The sequence below is a fragment of the Ctenopharyngodon idella genome, chromosome 4, assembly GCF_019924925.1.
Source record: "Ctenopharyngodon idella isolate HZGC_01 chromosome 4, HZGC01, whole genome shotgun sequence".
NCBI classification, from domain to species: Eukaryota; Metazoa; Chordata; class Actinopteri; order Cypriniformes; family Xenocyprididae; genus Ctenopharyngodon; species Ctenopharyngodon idella.
The window spans coordinates 9,754,839-9,777,013 of record NC_067223.1 but is presented as its reverse complement, the minus strand read 5'-3'; the positions used below and the strand labels follow the sequence as shown (position 1 = coordinate 9,777,013).

General features: G+C 38.4%; 2 protein-coding genes across 2 annotated transcripts in view; both read right to left on the bottom strand.

Moving 5' to 3' along the window:
• Nucleotides 1-22,175, bottom strand: part of LOC127511429 (scavenger receptor cysteine-rich type 1 protein M130-like) — a 264,217-nt gene that overhangs the window by 10,634 nt on the left and 231,408 nt on the right. The window lies entirely within an intron of this gene.
• LOC127510414 (deleted in malignant brain tumors 1 protein-like) overlaps nucleotides 1-22,175 on the bottom strand; it is a 121,985-nt gene that overhangs the window by 7,452 nt on the left and 92,358 nt on the right. The window contains exons 5-10 of the mRNA XM_051889917.1: nucleotides 5,946-6,102; nucleotides 5,543-5,857; nucleotides 4,756-5,058; nucleotides 4,291-4,605; nucleotides 3,685-3,984; nucleotides 2,697-3,011 (exon numbers count right to left, since the gene is read on the bottom strand). Of these exons, the coding sequence (XP_051745877.1) occupies nucleotides 2,697-3,011; nucleotides 3,685-3,984; nucleotides 4,291-4,605; nucleotides 4,756-5,058; nucleotides 5,543-5,857; nucleotides 5,946-6,102 (1,705 nt within the window). The remainder of the gene's footprint in view (nucleotides 1-2,696; nucleotides 3,012-3,684; nucleotides 3,985-4,290; nucleotides 4,606-4,755; nucleotides 5,059-5,542; nucleotides 5,858-5,945; nucleotides 6,103-22,175) is intronic.

Sequence of the window (22,175 nt, the reverse complement as noted above, 5' to 3'; positions counted from 1 at the left end):
GACAACCACGCCCTCTTGTGACCTGGAGGATTGGGAAACTGAGTGGGTACCGCTGGACTCCGGAGAGCCAGTGGCGGGACAGACGGATACGCAAATTCCCCCCGGCCCTCCTCCGGGGGTGGGAGAGATGATGGAGTCCTCTCCCGAAGCGTCTTCCTCGACCTCTTGCCACCTGGCTTGGCCTGAGCGGGCTGGGCACCGCGTCCGCGACTGGCTCCCTGCTGTTTGGCGGGTGTTGGCTGCTGCTTCGCTGACTTAGCAGGGGCGGAGGACGACGCAGGCGGGCACCCTCGGCGACGAGCGGGCTGAGGCTGTGCAGCCGGCGGCGGGGTGGAGACAGCAGCGGACCGCCGGGGCAGGACATGTTTGATAGCCTCAGCCTGCTTCTGGGCAACAGAGAACTGCTGGGCGAAGCTCTCTACCGCGTCGCCAAAAAGGCCGACCTGTGATACGGGGGAGTCCAGGAACCGATACTTGTCGGTACCCCTCATATCAGCCAGGGTCAGCCATAAGTGGTGCTGCTGGACCACAAGCGTGGCCATCGCTTGAACAACAGAACGTCCCGTCACCTTAGTTGACGGTCAGTCCTGACGAGAATTTACAGGTCCGGGATGGGAGACACGGCTCACCGCTCCAGCCGGCGGCCGTTGGACACAACTGCATCGCAACGGATCGCTCGACCGGGGGAATCCTAGCCTCTCCGCCATCCAGGGTGGTGAAGGCAGACGAGGGGCCGGGTCTCGCACGAACGCTATAGGGCATCCGCCAGGACCTGGTCATCTCGTCATTCACCTCCGGGAAGAAAGGCATCGGGGCGGGGCGCTGGGGACCAGCGCGGGCTGCCCCGAGGTACCAATCGTCAAGCCGAGAAGGACTGGGACATGGTGGAGGATTTCAGACGAGCCCAACCTTCTCGGCAGCCCGGGAAAGCATAGCCGTCAACTCAGGATCAGCCTAGGGCAATGCTACTGTCTCGGAGGGTGGTAACGCAGCCGAGTCTTCATCTCCTGAGGACTCTTGCTCACCTTCCGATGCCGCGATCGACATGCGGTCATCCGCGGGTGCGCCGAAGGAAACGGCTGGTCGCTCCGTAGAGGGACCAGCATGCTCGATCGGCAGCACCACCGGTTGCAGTGAGGTAGAGGGGACAGGGGCCCGCGGAGCGGCGCTCGGCGGGGAAGCCCTGACCGTGATCCTCAGATCACCCTGCCTACACGCCGACGCACCGCCACCCCGGCCAAAGCCGGAGAAAACGGCGGAACGGGGCATAGGGGAGGGGACCCCCGCTCCCTGAGAACCAAGGAACGAGAGTCTCGATCTTAACACTGCAATAGTCATGTTTCCACAGTGAGAACATGAACTATCCACAAAAGCAGCTTCAGCGTGCTGAACGCCCAGGCACGTGATGCAGCGATTGTGGCCGTCAGCGGGGACCAATGAACGACCGCATCCAGTAACGCACAGACGAAATGACATCTTGAAAAAGACGCAAGGTTCGTCTGTGAAGCTCTTTTAGAAGGGGAAGATTCAGCTCACTTGTGCTGAAGCACACAGGGAGTGTCACGATGTGTTCGGGTACACCACTCCCCGAACACAACGGAGGAACCGGCGTAAATCGCAACAGACACAGCTGGGTTTGGAAATTACTTGCTGTAACAACAGCAGTTGAGAGCTTTCAAGCTCAGGCTCCTCGGGAAGCTCGCAACCAACACAAGACGCTGTCTTCACACACAGGCTTGTAGAATTCACTCTTTGAAGTCTGAAGGCTGGAACACAAATGGTTGGCTCCGAAGCGAAAGACAGAATGCGATGGCATCTGCTCCCCTATTTATACCACCTGTCGGGGGCGGTGCGCATTATGCAAATATCGCACGCCAACTCCATTGGCCTGTTGTAGTTCACTCGAAGCTGATAGGGCTCTCTAGCGATATCCCAATTTGTCAGTCACTACTGACGTACGTCGAACGTGACCGACTGAAAAGGAAACATTTTTAACAGTAATTTGTACAGTGTAATCGATACAGTCTTTATTAGAAGCACTTTCAAAAAGTGATTTATCCTATTTTGATCGGTAAAGTAGACATCAGCGTTTATCTAAATAATACCCTTTTGTATGGTTCTGTGATAATTTGAATATTTGTAACAGAAATAATGATACTGTGTGTTTGACAAGATTGTTTGTGAAGCTGTTTATCTACACATGACAACTGTTCTCTCTAAAAATCAACGGCAGCGCGAACGCAGATTTGAATGTCGCGATTTTATTTTTGTCAGAGGTTTAATATACACAGGCGAATCGTTGTCATTGAGGCATTAGATCATGTGGGTGATTAAATCGAGAACGCGATCTTTTAAAGCTTAATTGTGCAGCTTGCCTTTGTGCACCTCTCTCTCTCTCTCTCTCTCTCTCTCTCTCTCTCTTTCTCTTTCTCTCGATATCTGACATATATAAGTAGCGCGAGGGCTTTTCAGTGCATTCATTGCTATAATATTCTCTATTAAAGGATACGCTCCTCGCACTTCGCCCACCCATCGCATCAGAACGGTTTTCGCAACCGGGCTGAAAAAAATTACACTTTTTGCACGGAAGACATATCGTTTCATACAGTCATGTGACCACGATAATATCGAGACAATTTTGCTATCATCCAAACCCTAGTCACAACAAATTCATGGACAATCAGTTAAATACTCACCTGAACAGATGACACTGGCATCATAATTGTGAGTACAGGAATTTATGCTCCATCCTGCTGACCCACAGTTCTTCAGTGTAGACTCTGATCCAATACATAAAAGACCACTCATCCAGATTGGTCCTGATCCTGGTCCAAAATGAGCATCACTCAGAGCATCTACAGGTTCTCCACAGTCCAGCTCTCTACACACCACTGCAGCATCAGGCATATCCCAGGCATGATGACACACTGTTCCCCACTGACCTCTATGAAGAACCTCCACTCTACCAGCACAGCGACTGTTACCACCAACCAACCTCACATTCTTTTTATCTAAGTGACAGAAAAATACAGATAAAGACTATGGGTGCATCTCCACAAGCACACTAGTTCACATATAATTGTGTACACAAATTCAGGCACTGGTAAAGCACACTGGCTCACTACACATTCGGACACTGAATGTTTTTTTTCTGGTGACATGACTGGGTGCTTTGTTGTCACCCCTGGTGTTTTTTTTTAACAATACACAGGACCAATATGTTTATGACTTTTTTTTATGCTGTTTAAAGTATGTCATGAAATATACTTTGATAGTTGTTATATGTATGCAACATTTTAGCCAAATTTTAATTATAAATATTAACTAGACTGTTCACTACCTGTCTACTGATGTTTATGCTGACATTTCATTAAATAATGGTTTGTCTTTTCAAATCTTCTATCGCATGTCATGATGATATTGTGCTGATATTGTGTTGGCTTGTGCGATTTGTTTTGCACTTAAGAATTTCCATTTAGTGAACATAGTGAGCATCTGGTTTTTGGAGTGCATTGTCAGATTTTTAGGGAGTGAACATTCCAGTGCACTCGAAGAATTTTGTGATTGAAACAGCCCTTAAAAAGGCTGGCTTCCTGGTCAGTGTTCTGACTACTGAACTAGGGAGCTGACTGAGACGCACCCTATGAGTAAAAGGTATATTACTATCATATTATTTTAACTCACCAGCACAGAACAGCCTCTGGTAATTATCATGTGAACAGCTGTTTTTGTGTAAGGATGTTGGACAGAAATGAATCTGAGACTCATTTCCTCTGCACTGAATCTCTTGTGTCCACATCTGAGCGTCTCCTTTTCCAAAAGCATCTTCTCCCAGCACCTGTACAGGAGCCCCACAGTCCAGCTCTCTACACACAACCTCTGCATCCTGCTGGTCAAAGGCAGCAGCACACACTGACATCCATGACTGATCATGAAGAACTTCAATTCTCCCAGAGCAGCTGGAGTTTCCAATAAGCCTGACACCTGAAGTAGCAAGAGATAAGAAACGTTTCAGTTCTGTTTGCTATCTTTGTAATTCTTGTCATTATCATTCTACCACAAAGCTTGTTAATGTGAAAGGAGTAAAATAATCAAATTATTTGTTTTATTTAATCATCTTTCATTCTTTCATGGAACATAAAAAGGGGAAATTTACAGAATGTCCTAGTACTCTTTTCAATATAATGTAATATAATTTCAATTTCAATTTAATTTTTTGGTGAACTATCCCTTTGCAGCAGGTGGATTATCTGTGAATCAAAAAATAGGTCAGGGTTTGGAGCAGTTTACCTGAGCAGATGACTCCTGCATCTTTTGTATGATCACAGTCATAAAAACCCCAATTTGTTGATCCACAGTCCTTCAGTGTAGATTCTGATCCAGAACAGAACTTTTGATTTGTCCAGATTGATCCTGATCCTGGTCCAAAGTGAGCACCACCCAGAGCATCTACAGGTTCTCCACAGTCCAGCTCTCTACACACCACTGCAGCATCAGCCATATCCCAGAAAAAATCACACACTGTTCCCCACTGACCTCTATGAAGAACCTCCACTCTACCAGCACAGCGACTGTGACCACCAACCAACCTCACTCTCATAATGTCTATATAATGAATAAAGAGAGAGTAAAGACATATGGACAAAGGGAAAGAATGAGGGAAAAGTATCACACAAAGAGAATAAAATTAATGAATATGTAGTGTAGTTTTTGGGAACATTAACTGATTTCAATTTATTAAAAAAATGCTCAAACCTGCACACACCAAGCCAACATCATTTTCATATGAACAGGTGTTTTTATGAGATGGTGATGTTGGGCAGAGGTGAATCTGAGACTCATTTCCTCTGCACTGAATCTCTTGTGTCCACATCTGAGCATCTCCTTTGCCAAAAGCATCTTCTCCCAGCACCTGTACAGGAGCCCCACAGTCCAGCTCTCTACACACAACCTCTGCATCCTGCTGGTCAAAGGCAGCAGCACACACTGAAACCCACGTCTGATCATCAAGTATCTCTAACCTCCCAGAGCAGCGAGAACCTCCAACCAGCCTGACCTCTGAAAGAATAACACAGGAAAGAATAAAATTTGAAGTTACAGAACTTCAATAATGAGTCAGTCATATAATCAATATATTAGTCATATAATGAGAAATCATATTTTCCTTTATCTTCTAAAATAAAATATATTTACTTGAAAACATATTAAATGTCAACAAAACTTTGTCCAGTCCAAAAAGCCCTTGAAAGTAAGATACAAAAATGGCTCATATAGAAAAAAGCATATAGTTATTGTTACTGTAAAAATCTGCCCACATTTTCATGTCAACAATATCTGAATCCTTTCAGAGCATTACATTAAAATGTAGAGTTAGAAACAAGCTTCTAAAGTTTATTTTTAACAAGGTCCCTGATTATTACAGCCTAATTTAACAGTTTGTGTGGTAAAAAGAAGATGGAAAATGCTCACGAAAAATAAAATTATGACTGCTTTTGATGCATTTGTTTTGTACATTAAGACAGGATTTTTAGCTTTAGCTTACCTAAGCAAATGACTTGAGCGCTCTTATTAAGACACACATCAGGATCAAATGGTTTTAAGAATCCACATTTCTTAAGTGTAGACTCTGAGCCAGTACACATTGCATTTTTCATCCGAAACAGTTTTGATTCCAGTCCAAAATGAGCATCACTCAGAGCATCTACAGGTTCTCCACAGTCCAGCTCTCTACACACCACTGCAGCATCAGCCAAATCCCAGCCAGCACCACACACTGTTCCCCACTGACCTCTATGAAGAACCTCCACTCTACCAGCACAGCGACTGTGACCACCAACCAACCTCACATTTACTATGTCTGTGAATGTAAGAGAAAAAGCAAGTGTAAACCTAAAATGTTATAATAAAATGAAATTAATGTGTTTTGTTGTAGTTTAAACTCTTACCAGTACACAGCAAACCAATGTTGTGTTCATGTGAACAGTTGTTTTCATGTGATGGTGATGTTGGACAGAGGTGAATCCGAGACTCATTTCCTCTGCAGTGAATCTCTTGTGTCCACATCTGAGCGTCTCCTTTGCCAAAAGCATCTTCTCCCAGCACCTGTACAGGAGCCCCACAGTCCAGCTCTCTACACACAACCTCTGCATCCTGCTGGTCAAAGGCAGCAGCACACACTGAAACCCACATCTGATCATCAAGTATCTCTAACCTCCCAGAGCAGCGAGAACCTCCAACCAGCCTGACTTCTAAATAAGACAACACAGATAAACAAAAGCATGACTTATTTACGGGGCTTCAAGATAATGATTTGTACATAAAAAACATTATATTGTTTGTCTTTTAATTAATAAATGATGTAAAAAAAAAAAAAACACACACACACACAAAAAAACAAATATAAATATGAAATCTATTATTGAAGTCAACATTTTAAAATCAAATTCTTTAAAAATTAGAAACCAATATGGAAGCACAAAAAATCTTACAAAGATATGAATTTGAATATGTAAAATACTTTACCTGAGCAGATGACTCCAGCATCTTTAGTATGATCACAGGTGCTTTTACCCCATCCAAATGACCAACAGTTCTTCAGTGTAGACTCTGATCCAGCACACGTAACAAAACTCATCCATATTGGTCCTGATCCTGGTCCATAATGAGCATCATTCAGAGCATCTACAGGTTCTCCACAGTCCAGCTCTCTACACACCACTGAAGCATCAACCAAATCCCAGTCATCACCACACACTGTTCCCCACTGACCTCTATGAAGAACCTCCACTCTACCAGCACAGCGACTGTGACCACCAACCAACCTCACATTCACACCGTCTAAATATTAAGCAGTAACAATGAGGGATGAAGGTATGACAGTTTAATTCATAGCATTACAAAGTGGGACAAGTGGCAAAATGGGACACATACGTCTGAATATTTAAAAGAATATTCAGAGTTCAATACTCCCTCTTTTTTATTAAAAGACAAAAATGTAAAGCTTGTCATTTTATAATAGCACTTAAATCAATTATCCTAAAATTTTGTAGAACATTGTTACATGGTTTATACCATTACATTGTCATGGAAACAAAGTTGTAAAACTGGATATAAATTTGCACAGAAAAGGTTAGTAATTTTTTCCACACTAAAATCATGTTAACACACATATTGTTTACGTCTTGTTTCTATATTATTGAGAGAGCGAGTATTTTAAAGTTCACAGATTGGCCCCATTCTCTTTTTTTCATTCTCTCCCCATTGTCTACATTTATTTTTTCCCCCTCTATATATAGTTCTTCTGCAGCTGAGCTCTTGGTGTTGTTTTTAATATAGCATTTATGTTGCTGGATCGTTATTTAGCAAATTTTTCCTTGTTTTTTGGTTTGTTTTTTTTTTGTTCATGGGAGTCACTCAAGCTAACATGTCTGTCACTAATATTTCCAAATGAATGTTTATCAAATCAGGACTCCAAATATATGATTAATTTTACTGCCACCCAGCTCGAGGGACTGAGATATCTGCATGATTATAGAATGATGTTTGAAACATGACGAATTTGCAACCAGAGAAAAGGTGATCAATGTGTGATTCTTTTTTTTTCTTTTTTTTTGAAGAATATTGAGACAAAATTTACGATGTTGATATCACGTGCAAAATTATTGCGATCACAAGACAACAAGGCAAAAACACAATAATAATAAATGGCTCTTTTAGGGTTTCTGTAAATAACAAATAATAACATTATTTTGATAATGATATTATAATGAACAAAAAGAAGACCATCATGTAAAACTTATTTATGGTTCTTTATAAATGGGAGAAACAGAGAAAGAAAGACAGAGAGCAAAAGAGAAAGAAAGGAAAAATTGCCTGTTAAACACAGAAGCACATTTAAAATATCGTGACAATGTGTTTACACAGACATAAAAAAATACATTACAGTATAGTTTAATTTTAAGTGATTAAATAAGTCTGACACCTTCATTCCTAAAAATAACTTAATCTCTTTAGTTTCATGTGTACTTACCAGCTGTGATGAGTTTTACAGCTGTAGTCAGTAAAATGAGTGTCAGGCATCTCTCCATCTCTCTCTGCTTGATTAATTCAACATCCAGTTCAAGCTTCTCCGCACTGATGATACAGAAGTACAGACATCCTCTCACACCCCTTAATGAGACAGAAAGAGGTCCAACACCCTCCAATCACACTCGCTGTTACCTTATTAGACACAACAGAGGAAATCATCAAACAACTTCAGTGACAAATCAGACGAGGCTTTTATGATTTTCTCCATATATATCAAAATTGTCAGTGCTGATGAACTCCTCCTCACCACACACACACACTTGACTTACAGGAGACAGGAAACTCTCCAGTTTATTTACAGCATCAAAGCCCAACACCTGCAGAGACGAGATAAAAGCACTGATAACTAACTGTAAATGTCCTAAACACTGTCTATTAGTATATACATATATTAGCATGATATTAAAATGTAATAAACTCAACTCTGTAAAATGAATACTCTTTTACAAAACTATTCAAGTAAATGTTTACCAAGAGCACAGCACACAAATAAGCCCTTATTATACTGACAGGCAGAAAAAAATAATAATTTTATGAAACATCTTATCTATATCTTAAAATAATTTCTGTAACTAATGTGAAATTTACTTAATTGCACAAAAGTGTTTTCTTTCAGGTGAAAAAAAAAACAACATAATTTTCAGTGAAGATGAGCATGTTGTTCACCTTGTGACCAGCAGAGAGCGCCAGTGAACTACATTTCCGCTAAAACACCCTTGTTTTGCACACTCATACCTCCATAGTAGTGGTAGGTTAACAATGAAATAAATGAACCTCCACAGATATTACAATGACAGAAAATGTAGCTTTGATAGCATCAGTGGTATTTCACACCTTAAAATAGTGAACAGTAAAACAGATACTAAATAAAGATGGAGGCATAACATATGAGAAAATGGCATAACATATTTCAAATAAACCCTTTCCTAAACATTATATATAAGGTCGGTCCTGAGAGCCTCAGTCCTGCAGAGTTTATCTTCAACCCTGATAAAAACTCACCTGCCTAAAGCTTTCTAGCAACCCTTCAGACCTTGATTAGCTTGTTCAGGTGTGTTTGATTAGGGTTGAAGCTGAACTCTGCAGGACTGTGGCTCTCCAGGACCAACATTAGCCACCCCGTAAACTAACTGTGGTTGGTTTTACATGGCAGTCATATGGTCTCTTCCTGCCTACACTTTAGTGGTTCTTGTCCAGAATGTGACACTATGTTGTCTAAAGCTACTTAGAAGAACAATTATGTTTACCACACTTGCATAAGTGATTTGTCTTATAAAATCACAATCACTTAAACGATTAAAAAAAAAAAAAAAAAAAACTGGTAAAAATAATATTTTAGATTCCTCTACAACATGTTATATATATATATATATATATATATATGTATATTTAAATATCTTACATTTTAAAGTGAAAAAGACTGAGAGAAAAAAACAAGCAAATATGTTAAAGAAACATATACTTCAGTATATTTTCATTTATTTATTTAGCATACATGTTTAAGTGAGATACAGAGAAACAACAGTGAATGAGTGGTTTAAAGTTGAACAGTCATGATTTGAGGTCAGTAAGATTTTATCTGAAACAAAAATAATTTTACTCAGCAAGGACGCATTGTTTAAAATGACAGTAAAGTCATTCATAATGTTACAAAATATTTTAGTTTCAAATAAATGCTTTAAACTTTCTGTTCAAAGAATCCTAAAAAAACCCCTTTATATTTAATTCATTATTCTGTTTGCTTCCAATTCCACAGACACACACAGGTTTGTTTTTGTGAATTGTGGGGACATTCCATAGGCGTAATGGTTTTCATACTGTACAAACTGTATTTTCTATGGCCCTACACCAACCCTACACCTAAACCTACCTATCACAGGAAACTGTGCACATTTTTACTTTCTCAAAAAAAAACTAATTCTGTATGATTTATAAGCCTTTTGAAAAATGGGGACATGGTGTAATATCCTCATATGGCACCCTCACCTTGTAATACCTATGTCATACCCATGTCATTATACAAATTTGTGTCCTGAGGACAAAACATCTTATACTTCAAAAGAGATCTGTGCATTAGTGTGAAAGCAGCTTATTAGATCTCCAGCTGTTTGATGTCATCAGTAATAATCAAACAACAGTAAAGCTAAGAAAGAGAAACATCACTCACAGCTCTTGAATGGAAAACAATCAGATAAGCTACTCGTGAATACTGAAATCATTATTGCTTGTAATATGTTTCTTTATTACTCATTATTTATTACATGCTTTTATGTTTTGAAGCTATAGCCTATTAGTTTAGCATTAGAAGGAGGACCTCTCCTGCTTCACTGTTTCTTTTAGTTTTAAATTACGTAAATTCTACATTGTTGGTGTATCGAGGCTTCAAGGCTTAATTCATATGAAAATCTGTTTCAGTAATAGTCAATTGACAAAAAAAGTTTCAAACAAGTTTTCACTTAAAGGGTTAGTTCACCCAAAAATGAAAATTTAGTCATTAATTACTCACCCTCATGTCGTTCCAAACCTGTAAGACCTTTGTTCATCTTCAGAACACAAATTAAGATATTTTTGATAAAATCTGATGGCTCATTGAAGCTCCATTGACAGCAAGATAATTTACACTTTCAAATGCCCAAAAAGGTACTAAGACATATTTAAAACAGCTCATGTGACTACAGTGATTTAACCTTAATGTTATTAAGCGACGAGAATACTTTTTGTGCGCCAAAAAAAAAAAAAAAAAAAAAAAAAAAAGCTGCTTTACTCAACAATATCTAGTGGTGGGCGATTTCAAAACACTGCTTCAAGGAGCTTCGAAGTTTTATCTTTTGTTTCGAATCAGTGGTTCGGAGCGTGTATCACCCTGCGTTCCATTCGGAAGGGCTCATCCCTATGCACTAATCCCTTCAAAGTGTTTACCCTCCGGAGTGAGAGCTGCGAAGGGATGAAGGGTGTAGGGGTCAAAAAAACTCTTTTTTTGGAACGCACTTCTTAACGAGACAATCAAGGATGCGCCTTCGTCGCACATTTTGTACGCTGGTTGACCCCTAAAACACGCTCTGAACGATGAGTAGATTGTGCAAGCTGCGCCTTTTGTTTAACATTAGATTATTTATTTATTATTGGTTTATCGCACCATATTGTATATTGTGTCTATGTATTTGAAACATTTGAATAAAGTATTTTTGTTGAAGTACAATGTCGTTTTGACCATAATAATGTACCAAATCTAACAAATCTAAACAGTAGTACAGAAAAATACTTTACATATATTTATAGGTAAAATCGAACTCCGAGCCTCCTGTACCCATTCTGTGACGTCAAACAACTTCCCTGTGCAAAGGATCATGGGGGCCCGAAGTGTCTATCAGTTGTAGGCTACCCTTTAAAATCCAAAATCTTTCATTCCGAAGGGCCCTTTGAAGTGGCCAGTTCTGAGCACTTCGGTTTGGAACGACCCTTCAATATGGTGCCATGATTGTTTTCACTCCGAATTGCCCTTCGGAGGGCAATATATCCCGTTTGAACGCACCGATAAACTGCCAAAGTCATGTGATTTCAGTAAACAAGGCTTTGTGTTTCGAAAAGTGTTTTGAAAAGTTTCTAAATTTCAAAGGTTCACCACTGGGGGGCGTGACTTTGGCAGTTTGATACACGCTTATACACATTTTTTGTAATATTCAGTAATCTTTTTTGGGTGAGACAAGTAATTATTGCATCCTAAAATATAATGCAATTGAGTTCTTATTAGGTCAGTTCTTTTCTATTGGTGTAAATGTACAACTTCACAGCCACTGAATAACATTTATGCAAACATCATTTAACAATGTTTTCTAACATATTTAATGAATGTTCAGAAAACATATTTGTGCAAGACATTGTAACTATCATGTTGTGTCACTGGAAGACTCTACATCCTCAGAAAGAAGAAATAAATAGTTAAGTGTGGAAACATTTAACCCTGACTCTGATTCATAACACTGAACTGTGGAAATCATGACAATAAACAATGTTTAGAAATTATAATGTTAGCAGTAATTCTGTTGATCAAGATTTTGTTAATGACCATATTTAAGTAGTTTATCAAAGAATATTGAAATATTGAATAGAGTAAGGCAACTCTACAAGTATTGTGTCAAAATTTTGCAGAGTATTGCGTGGCCATTGAGTCAAGCAGTTTCTCTCTCATTGTTTGACTCCTCCACATCATCATAGCCTGCATTTAAAAATAAAAAGCAACAAAAAAAGTTCAATGTTGTTGTGATTGCATCATTATTTCAAACAGAGTTTATTTAAATCAGCAAATGAGAACTAAAATTATTTTATAATTTAATTTAATTATTTTATCATTTAAACATAATTTATTTTATTTTATATTTTATAATTTAAATTCCAACTATTTTTAGCAAAATATAAAAGTCAACCAGCAGTGGGTCTGCATTTAAAAGAAATTATATTTTTATAAGTTGAAGGTGCTGTGAAATGTGTGTGTGTGTGTGTGTGTGTGTGTGTGTGTGTGTGTGTGTGTGTGTGTGTGTGTGTGTGTTTCTCTCAGATTTCTAAGGCTACATGATAGAAATGTATAGCCAAAAAAGCATGATCTGCAAAAACATGCAAATCTGCAAAAAAATCAAACATTTTTAAAATGCATTTTCAACACAAAGTGCAACATAAAACATTGCTGGACTGCAGGTAAAACATAAAGTATAGAGGATGATCTTAAACACTTTTCAGACCACTTAAACACTTTGATTTGAGGCGGTGTGTGTGGTTTGAGTTATACAGCCCTTCCATGTGTTCCTGGATCTTCCTCCACATCATCATAGTCTGTTATTAGAAAACAAGAGCAAATTCATGTATCAACATGCTTTAAAAAGTATTATAATGAACACAATGTTTTCAGTCCATTTAAATGATCTATTGTGACAACAGAAGATGATAGAACAAGATAAATTGATGATATAAAGCTATTATAAAGGCTAAACCAAAATTAAAGTTAAAAAGGTGTCAATAACATACCAAACATGTCACTCATATTTTCCCCGAAGTTCTTCACATCATCATACTCCTCCTGATCGCCCTCTGATATAAATGTGTCTAGTATTAATTACATGAAAAAAGTCTTCATACTTTATATGCTACTATAATTTGATGAAAAAAAAAAAAAAAAAAAAAACCCTGTTCTAATGTAGAAGTGTAAAATTTGAAACCCACACCTTTTTTATCATTGGAGAACTGCCGTACGATGACGACATCATCATAGTTTTCTGCTAAGTCATCTACAACAAAATAATAAAAAATTAAATGCATCCATTAATGGACAAAATTTTGGATTTTGAAACTAATTCACAGGCCAAATAGGTGATTCTATTAAGTGAATTTCTGTGATCAGTTAACAAACCTTCAGTGGTGGTGACATCATCATAGTAGTCAGTTTTCATTCCTACTGCAGAATTTGCTTTTAAAAAAGAAAATATATATTATTGTTGTTGTTGTTAATAATAATAAAACCTTATCTGAATTATGTGCTGAATAATTTATATGATTTATACTCTTTTAAGATAACTTAAGTGAATGTTTTTAATCATTTAACACACATACTTTTCTGTATGTAGTTTGTAACATAATTCTACTTCAGTCCTCTAACCTGAAAGAAGCTCATCAGCATCTTCATACCCAGAATGCTGTTCAGTAGAAAGGACACGTCCTGTTATGGAGTAGAACCATCAGACATGTTCACAATCACAAATCAGCCAAAATCCCCATATCATTTAGATCATATAGCACTAACCCTATATCATTACAAGTGACTCAAACAAGGTACAAATGAATCTATGTGATTTACTCCACTCACCCTCTGAATAAACTCATTACCCTGTTGATCTCCACAAATCAGACACAATGACACTTACTCACCCCTCTGAGTGAAGAGATTGTGTCTGTTAGTAGGTCTGTGATGAATCTCCTCATAAACGGCCTCAGTCGTGCTCCTGTGTCTCCTCTTAGAGAGAGCTGTGAGTGTAGACAGACAAACCTGCTGTCAGTTCACAACACATGACTGATCACACACTGAATAAGACACAATATGACAGTCTCTGGATCTCTCCTACCTCTCCTCATCACTCTGTTCTGCTGAATCAGTATAAGCAGTGGCACTAAGAGCAGTAAGAGCACAACTCCCAGTACAATCACAAGCACAGAGAGAGACGCTGCTGGAGGAGTTTGTGGACGAGAGACTGATGTTGAGCTCACTGTCTGAGAAACTGGAGGAGAAGCTGATGTTGTTGTGGCAGGAGTAGTGGACACTGACAAATCTGGTAAAACAGACACAAACATGTTCAAAATCATGATTGTCCTAAATACACAAATAGTATTAGCACTAAAATTGTCTAAAAATGAACAATATTCATCAGTGTTTTCTGTGACCTGCACAGGTGAGTCCAGCGTGCTCTTTGTTGGAGCAGTCAGTGTGGTTCTTCAGGGAGAGAGGACAGTCCCACAGATGAATCTCATTCCCTCTGCACTCGACTCTGTTCAGCCACACAACACCTTCACCAGCACCAAAGGCTGAATTCCCATCAGCCCTCAGTGCTGCTCCACAACCCAGCTGCTTGCAGACCACCTGAGCATCGCTGATGTCCCACAGATCATCACAGACTGAGCCCCACACAACGTTATGATACACCTCCAGCCTCCCAGAGCACCGGCCCTCCCCTCCACTCAGTCTGAGAGGAACATGCTCTAAAATCAACAGACAAGTAGACATTATTATTGGCCAACAGAGTTCTGTCAGAACAGCGACACCTACAGTGGTGTGTGATATTAAATCCTATTGGTTCCCCCAAACAAAATTACATGCATACATGACAAATGGCTGTTGTGATTTTTATGTTCTTCTACATCAGATGAACTTACCTGAACACTGTCTCTGATGTGGAGATGTGGAGCATGACAAATAGCTTCTAGGGGACTCATGACTCTCCTGTTCTGTAATCACAAGTTAATTATATTACAATTATATTAATTATATATTATATTTAGTGCTGTCAATCAATAAAAAAATAAAAAATAAAAATAATTAATATTTAATATAATATTTAATAATAAATTAATTGTGAATAATTGCACCTAACATTAAAGTTTTTAATATATATTTTTCTATTGTAATTATTTCACATTTCACCTCCAAATGAATGTAGAAACATCAGAAAGACAGTATATTTTAAACATTTGATCTAACAGGTAGGAAATATACAGAAATTGAATGAAGTTATCAAACACTTCACATTCTTCACTGCATAAGTTATAAATTAAATATAGATTAAACCTTATCAAAGCTATAGTCAGAGCAGTGAGTTATTTTCTCTTTTTCTTTTTTTCTTTGATTAACATTAATGACAGACATCAGCAGGTTTATTAGGCATTTTGGCATAATTTTGTGTGTTTTGTTCGTTCAAGTGTGAAAGAGAACTCAATGCGCCCGGCACGTTGTCTGAAGCAGATTTCTGTGCGTGTGAGTCATGTGTGTGTCACACAAACAGGAGATTCACAGACAGCATGCCAGTATTCACGCTTGAATGGTTTAAAAGCATTTGCATGAATAAAAGTGTGATCATATAATGTAACGCGAGCTAAAGGTTGACAGAAAAAATGGATGCTGCGTTAAATATTTTTAACACGTTAAATTGAACAAAATTGATTTAATGCGTTAAATTTGACAGCCCTAATTATATAACTATATATACTGTATATATAACTATATTTTTCTATTTTAATATACTTTAAAATATCATTTATTTCTGTGATGCAAAGCTGAATTTTCAGCATCATTACTCCAGTCTTCAGTGTCACGTGATCCTTCAGAAATCATTCTAATATGCTGATTTGATACTCAGTTATTATCAATGTTGAAAACAGTTGTGTTGCTTAATATTTTTTTGGAACCTGTGATACTTTTTTCAGGATTCATTGATGAATAAAAGGTTAAAAAGAACAGCATTTATTTAAAATATAAATCTTTTCTAACAATATAAATCTTTACTATCACTTCTTATCAATTTAACACATCCGTGCTGAATAAAAGTATTAATTTCTTTCAAAAAAAAAAAAAAAAGAAAGAAAAAAAATTACTGACCCCAAACTTTTGAACAGTAGTGTATATTGTTACAAAAGATTTCTATATTAAATAAATACTGATATTTTTTAACTTTTTATTCATCAAAGAATCCTGAAAAGTATCACAGGTCATTAAATAATATTAAGCAGCACAACTGTTTCCAACATTGATAATAAATCAGCATATTAGAATGATTTCTGAAGAATCATGTGACACTGAAGACTGGAGTAATGATGCTGAAAATATATATATATATATATATATATATATATATATATAGAGAGAGAGAGAGAGAGAGAGAGAGAGTACTGTGCAGAAGTCTTAGGCCACCATTAGATGTTGTTTCAGCAATAGTATAATCACCATATATAATTATTTCCCAGTCTCTTTATTAGAATATAACCATAAAATAAAGGAAATTTGTATGCAGTATTAAACAAAAGAAAAAGAAAAAGACGGCTTCTATAAGCTAGATTGGCAAGTATTTAGTGAGCTCCCCCTACACTTTAGCAATAGCAGGAACCGGCTCTCTTAAACCTAAATAGGATGGAAGAGGACTGGAAGGCCAAGAATATTTTCAAAATATGATGAGATGTTTCTTAGAGTTTCTTCTTTGAGAAAGGAGTCCAGGAGGTCACACTATATACTGATTTTTGCTTAAAGAATCCATTTTGTTCAGATTTTTATTTATTTATTTATTTTTTTACATTTTGTTTACATATTTCCTTTATTTTCTGTTTGTGTCTTAATAAAGAGACCGAAAAATAAATATGAATGGTCATAAAAACAAAGATGCCAAAACAACAAAGCAGGTGGTGGCCTTAGTCTTTTGCACAGTACTGTATATGTTGTTTATATACTCAGTAATGTTAATGGATTACCGTTGTATTTTTCGAGATGGAAAATACATCAGTCTTACCCAAACAGGTGATTTTGGCCACTTCATCTTCACCACAGTCATTCTGTCCCCAGGGTGAAGATGGACACTGCCACACATTTGAATCATGTGGGCGACATTTCACTTCATCCAGCCAGTTACGAGCTGATTCCAGTCTTGATGTAGAAGCAGACAAAACACCAGATCTTCCACAGTTCAGCTCTTGACAGATCAGACTCACTGTGTCTCTGTCCATCTGGTTCCAGCACACATTACCCCAGGATCCATTGTAGAAAACCTCCACATTCCCTTCACAGCCCTCAGTTAACCTGATCTCTTTAAACTCTAGATGGAAACATGAACACTATATCAGCTCTTACCCAATTCATTTCAACCACTGGATGTTACATGTATACGAATGACTGAAATAAACCAAAAAGATGAAATTATAAATATTTTAAAAAGATAAAATTTAGATTTGAAAAGTTACTGAATAACAATTTTTCACAACTGAGTACTATTTACCTGAGCACACGACTCCTACATCCTCCTTGTGTTGACAGTCATGTTTTCCCCAGCCTGGAGAAGAGCAGCTCCACAGGGACGTCTCATTCCCCTCACACTCCACCTCATCCAGCCATATGGGTCCAGAACCAGGACCAAACCAGGCTGGTACCTGCTGGTTACTGACGGCCACTCCACACTGCAGCTGTCTGCACACCACATGGGCATCTTTAATATCCCAGGAGTCATCACACACTGTCCCCCATGAGCCACTGTGAAAAACCTCCAGCCTCCCTGCACAGTCTCCCCCAGAACCCACCAGCCTGATGGACCCACGATCTGATATTCAGAGAAAGAAAACACATTGGTGATCACTAACAACTGAAGAATCTGCCCAGATGCTGCTCTTCTCACCAAGGCAGGTGATTGACAGCTGTTGTGTGGAGCTGCAGTTGAGAGTTTGTGGAGAGCTGCAGTTCCCCAGATGAGCTTCACTCCCAGAGCACTGGAAGCCCGTCACACACTCATGACTGTGTTCAGGACTGGATGAAGAGGAGCCGGAGAAGTTCAGCACAGAGCCACAGCCCAGCTGTCTGCAGACCACAGAGGATTCAGTGAGACTCCAGGAGTCCAGCAGAACTCTCCTCCAGACCTGATGGATGGAAACTTCCACCTCCCCCTCACACTGTCTCTCTCCAGACAACCGCACCAGACCATCATGAACAGCCAGAGAGGAACCTTAAGAGAAGATCTTATTTTACTAAAATACGAATTGTGTTAGAACACAGTGAAAAAAATTTCATATATTATAGAGTTTTCCAGTAGCATAATGCTCTCAGTGTCAAATAAACTCACCAGAGCAGATGACTCCAACATCTCGTCTATGAGAACATTCAGCTCGACTCCATGAAGAGATGGAACATTCTGAGAGTTCTGTTTCATTCCCGTCACAATCAAACACATCAGCCCAGATTTCACCACTTCCCTCTCCAAACCAGTCTGATCCCACCACAGACACAGCAATCCCACAATTCAGCTGTCTACAGAGGACACTTGCAGCTCTCATATCCCAGCATGCATCACACACTGTGCCCCATTCATTGATGAACCGAAGCTCCACTCTTCCAGAACAAGAGTCTGAGCCGTTTACCAGTTTGGCCTCTGTGTAACCTGAATAAAGAACAGAGAAGTTAAAATAAAGTATAATGCAGCAGACAGAGAAGATATACTGTATCAAATACAAATGAAGAGACACTGAATATTTATACTTTACCAGAGCATATCAGGCCCACATTATTGTCACTGATGCAGCTGTGTTTGTGTGATGATGTTGAGCAAAATGAAATCTGAGATTCATTTCCTCTGCACTGAATCTCTTGTGTCCACATCTCCTCAGCGTCTCCTTTTCCAAAAGCATCTTCTCCCAGCACCTGTACAGGAGCCCCACAGTCCAGCTCTCTACACACAACCTCTGCATCCTGCTGGTCAAAGGCAGCAGCACACACTGAAACCCACAACTGGTCATCAAGTATCTCTAACCTCCCAGAGCAGAGGTGAGATCCGTTAACGAGTCTGGAAGCTTTATGACCTGTTCATATTACAGGAATGACAGTGCACAGTAGACAAATACAAAAATGCTTAATAGTTAAATGCAATAACCATACAAACATTTAGAGTTTTCCAAACAAAATATTCTTTTTGTCAGGGACTAGGGATGTAACGATATGATGATATTAAAATGATATTAAAATAATACCTCAATATAAAGTCCACAATACAATATTTATTGTGATATTAAAAAAAAAAAAAAAGGAGATCTAAGATGGCGGCTCCCGTCTGCTAGATTGTAAAAACAACTCCAGCTGAAATACCTACAACATTTTGTTTTGTTTTGTTTTGTTTTGTTTTGTTTTTCTCTCGTTCTTTCTCTCGTGCTGTTCTGCTGTGTATATTCTGTCAGTTGTGTTTCTGTATTTTTGTTAGTCTGCCAACAACATTGCATTATTTTGCACACACACATATACACTACTACACCCATTCGAGTACATACACTCACATGTATACATATACAGTACTAACAGGCCCACACATTAATGTACATTTATGTCTATTTTTCACTAAAACATGTCATCTATCACTTTTGTAACCTGGAACAGTCGTGGATTTGGTTCTCAGACAAAGAAGGTCAAAGTTTTTAATCATTTAAATAAACTACAAGCCGACATATGTCTCCTGCAAGAAACGCATCTATCAGAATCAGATTATAACAAAATTAAATCATCAAATTACAGTCATTTATTCTCGGCTCACTACAACACAAAACAAAGAGGAGCATGCATTCTAATAAATAAAAAAATCTCTTTTGTTCATAATACCACCATTACAGACCCTGAAGGACGTTTCATTATCATAAACATCTCCATTAATAATAGCCTAGTCACAATTGGCAACTTATATGGCCCAAACACAGATGACCCATCCTTTTTCCAGACCTTTTTCTCCTCAATTTCAAATTTTTCTAATTGTCCAGTCATAATTGCAGGTGATTTCAATACAGCGCTAGATCCAACAATAGATAGATGTAATAGTTTAGGCAATAAACGCATTTGGAAATCTGCAGAAACCATAAAACAGTTCATGAGTGATTTTGGTCTTGGCGATAGTTGGCGTCTACAGCATCCTAACAGTAAAGAATACTCATTTTTCTCACCAGTACACCACTCATATTCCAGCATTGACTTCTTTCTCACCAGTAATTCTATCATATCAAATATTTCTGAATCAAAGATCCATCCAATAGTCATTAGTGATCATGCCCCGGTAACATTAAAATGGAACACAACAGGGAAATCCACCAACTCACTAGAAGAAATAAATCAAATCTTTCAAAATTTTTACAGTAAATTATATTCCTCCAATAAAGACCCAGATCAGAAAGACATTGACTCATTTCTCAACAATATCAACTTACCTCAACTCAGTAAACATCAAATAAATACTCTGGAATCTCCCTTATCAGAACATGAACTTTTTAATGCCCTCAAACTCATGCCAAACAATAAAGCACCAGGCCCTGACGGATTCCCTGCTGAGTTCTACAAACACTTTTGGTCCATTTTATCACCACTCTTCATCCGTATGATTACTGAATGAAAACAAAAATCAAAACTCCCAGATAATATGAACACAGCCACAATTTCACTCCTTCTTAAACCAAATAAAGACCCAACATCACCATCAAGTTATTGTCCGATTTCCCTAATCAATGTAGACATTAAAATCATCGCCAAAGCACTAGCACATAGAATAGAAAAAGTCACACCATTTATAATCCATCCAGATCAAACCGGTTTCATCAAAGGTAGACTTTCATCCAACAACACATGCAGACTTTTTAACTTAATGCATTATTCATCAACTCAAAAAACCAAAACCATCATAGTTACTCTCGATGCAGAAAAAGCTTTTGATAGGGTCAATTGGAAATTCCTGTTTTCCACATTAGAGAGGTTTGGTTTTGGGGAGTCATTCATTAATTGGATCAAAATTCTGTATACATCAACTTCAGCCACTGTCATCACCAATGGACCAACATCACATATCTTCACACTGCAACGGGGGACTAGACAAGGATGCCCACTCTCCCCTTCATTATTCACCATTTTCATTGAGCCACTAGCAGCAGCTATCCGTCAAAACAGCTACATTAAAGGAATTCAAACACTAAACATGCACCGCAAAATTAGTCTTTACACTGATGATATATTACTATATTTACAAGACCCCCCCATCATCATTACAAGAAACGATTAAACTCATTGATTCATTCTCAAATATCTCTGAATACTCGACCAACTGGAGTAAATCTGCCATACTCTCATTACATTCCAACAGCTTGGATGTGGCATCCCAGACACCACCTATTCCTTTGTGCACCAACTATATCACATACTTAGGCATTAATGTTTCCCCCAGGCTGTCAGAGCTGTTTGGACTCAACTTTACTCCATTACTTAAAACAATAAATGATGACCTTCATCGCTGGATGAATTTACCACTATCCATTATGGGCAGAATATCAGTAATTAAAATGACTATACTCCCTAAATTAAACTATTTATTTACAATGACTCCAGCACTACCCACCCTCACCTGGTTTAAATCACTAGATTCAATCGTCACTAAATTCTATTGGAAAAAAAAGACCCCAAGAATTAAATTAACTACACTACAGAAACCAAAAACACAAGGAGGACTGGAAGCACCATATTTCTACCACTACTTTTTGGCCAATCAGCTCCAAAATATATACAAATGGATTCACCCAAACCCATCAGAAAGCACATGGCAAGATGCTGAACAGTCAATCTGTAAAGACATTAACATTTCAGAATTACCTTTCTATAATCAGACAATCAAAAAGCATCACTGTTTTAAAACACCGACAATAGCCGCAGCTCTGACAGCCTGGTGGAAATTTCATCAAATCACGAACACCCCTCTTGCACCACCTAAAAACACCCCGATCTGGAATAACCCAGATTTTATAGTTAACAAGAAGCCACTCAACTTACGCACATGGGTAGATAA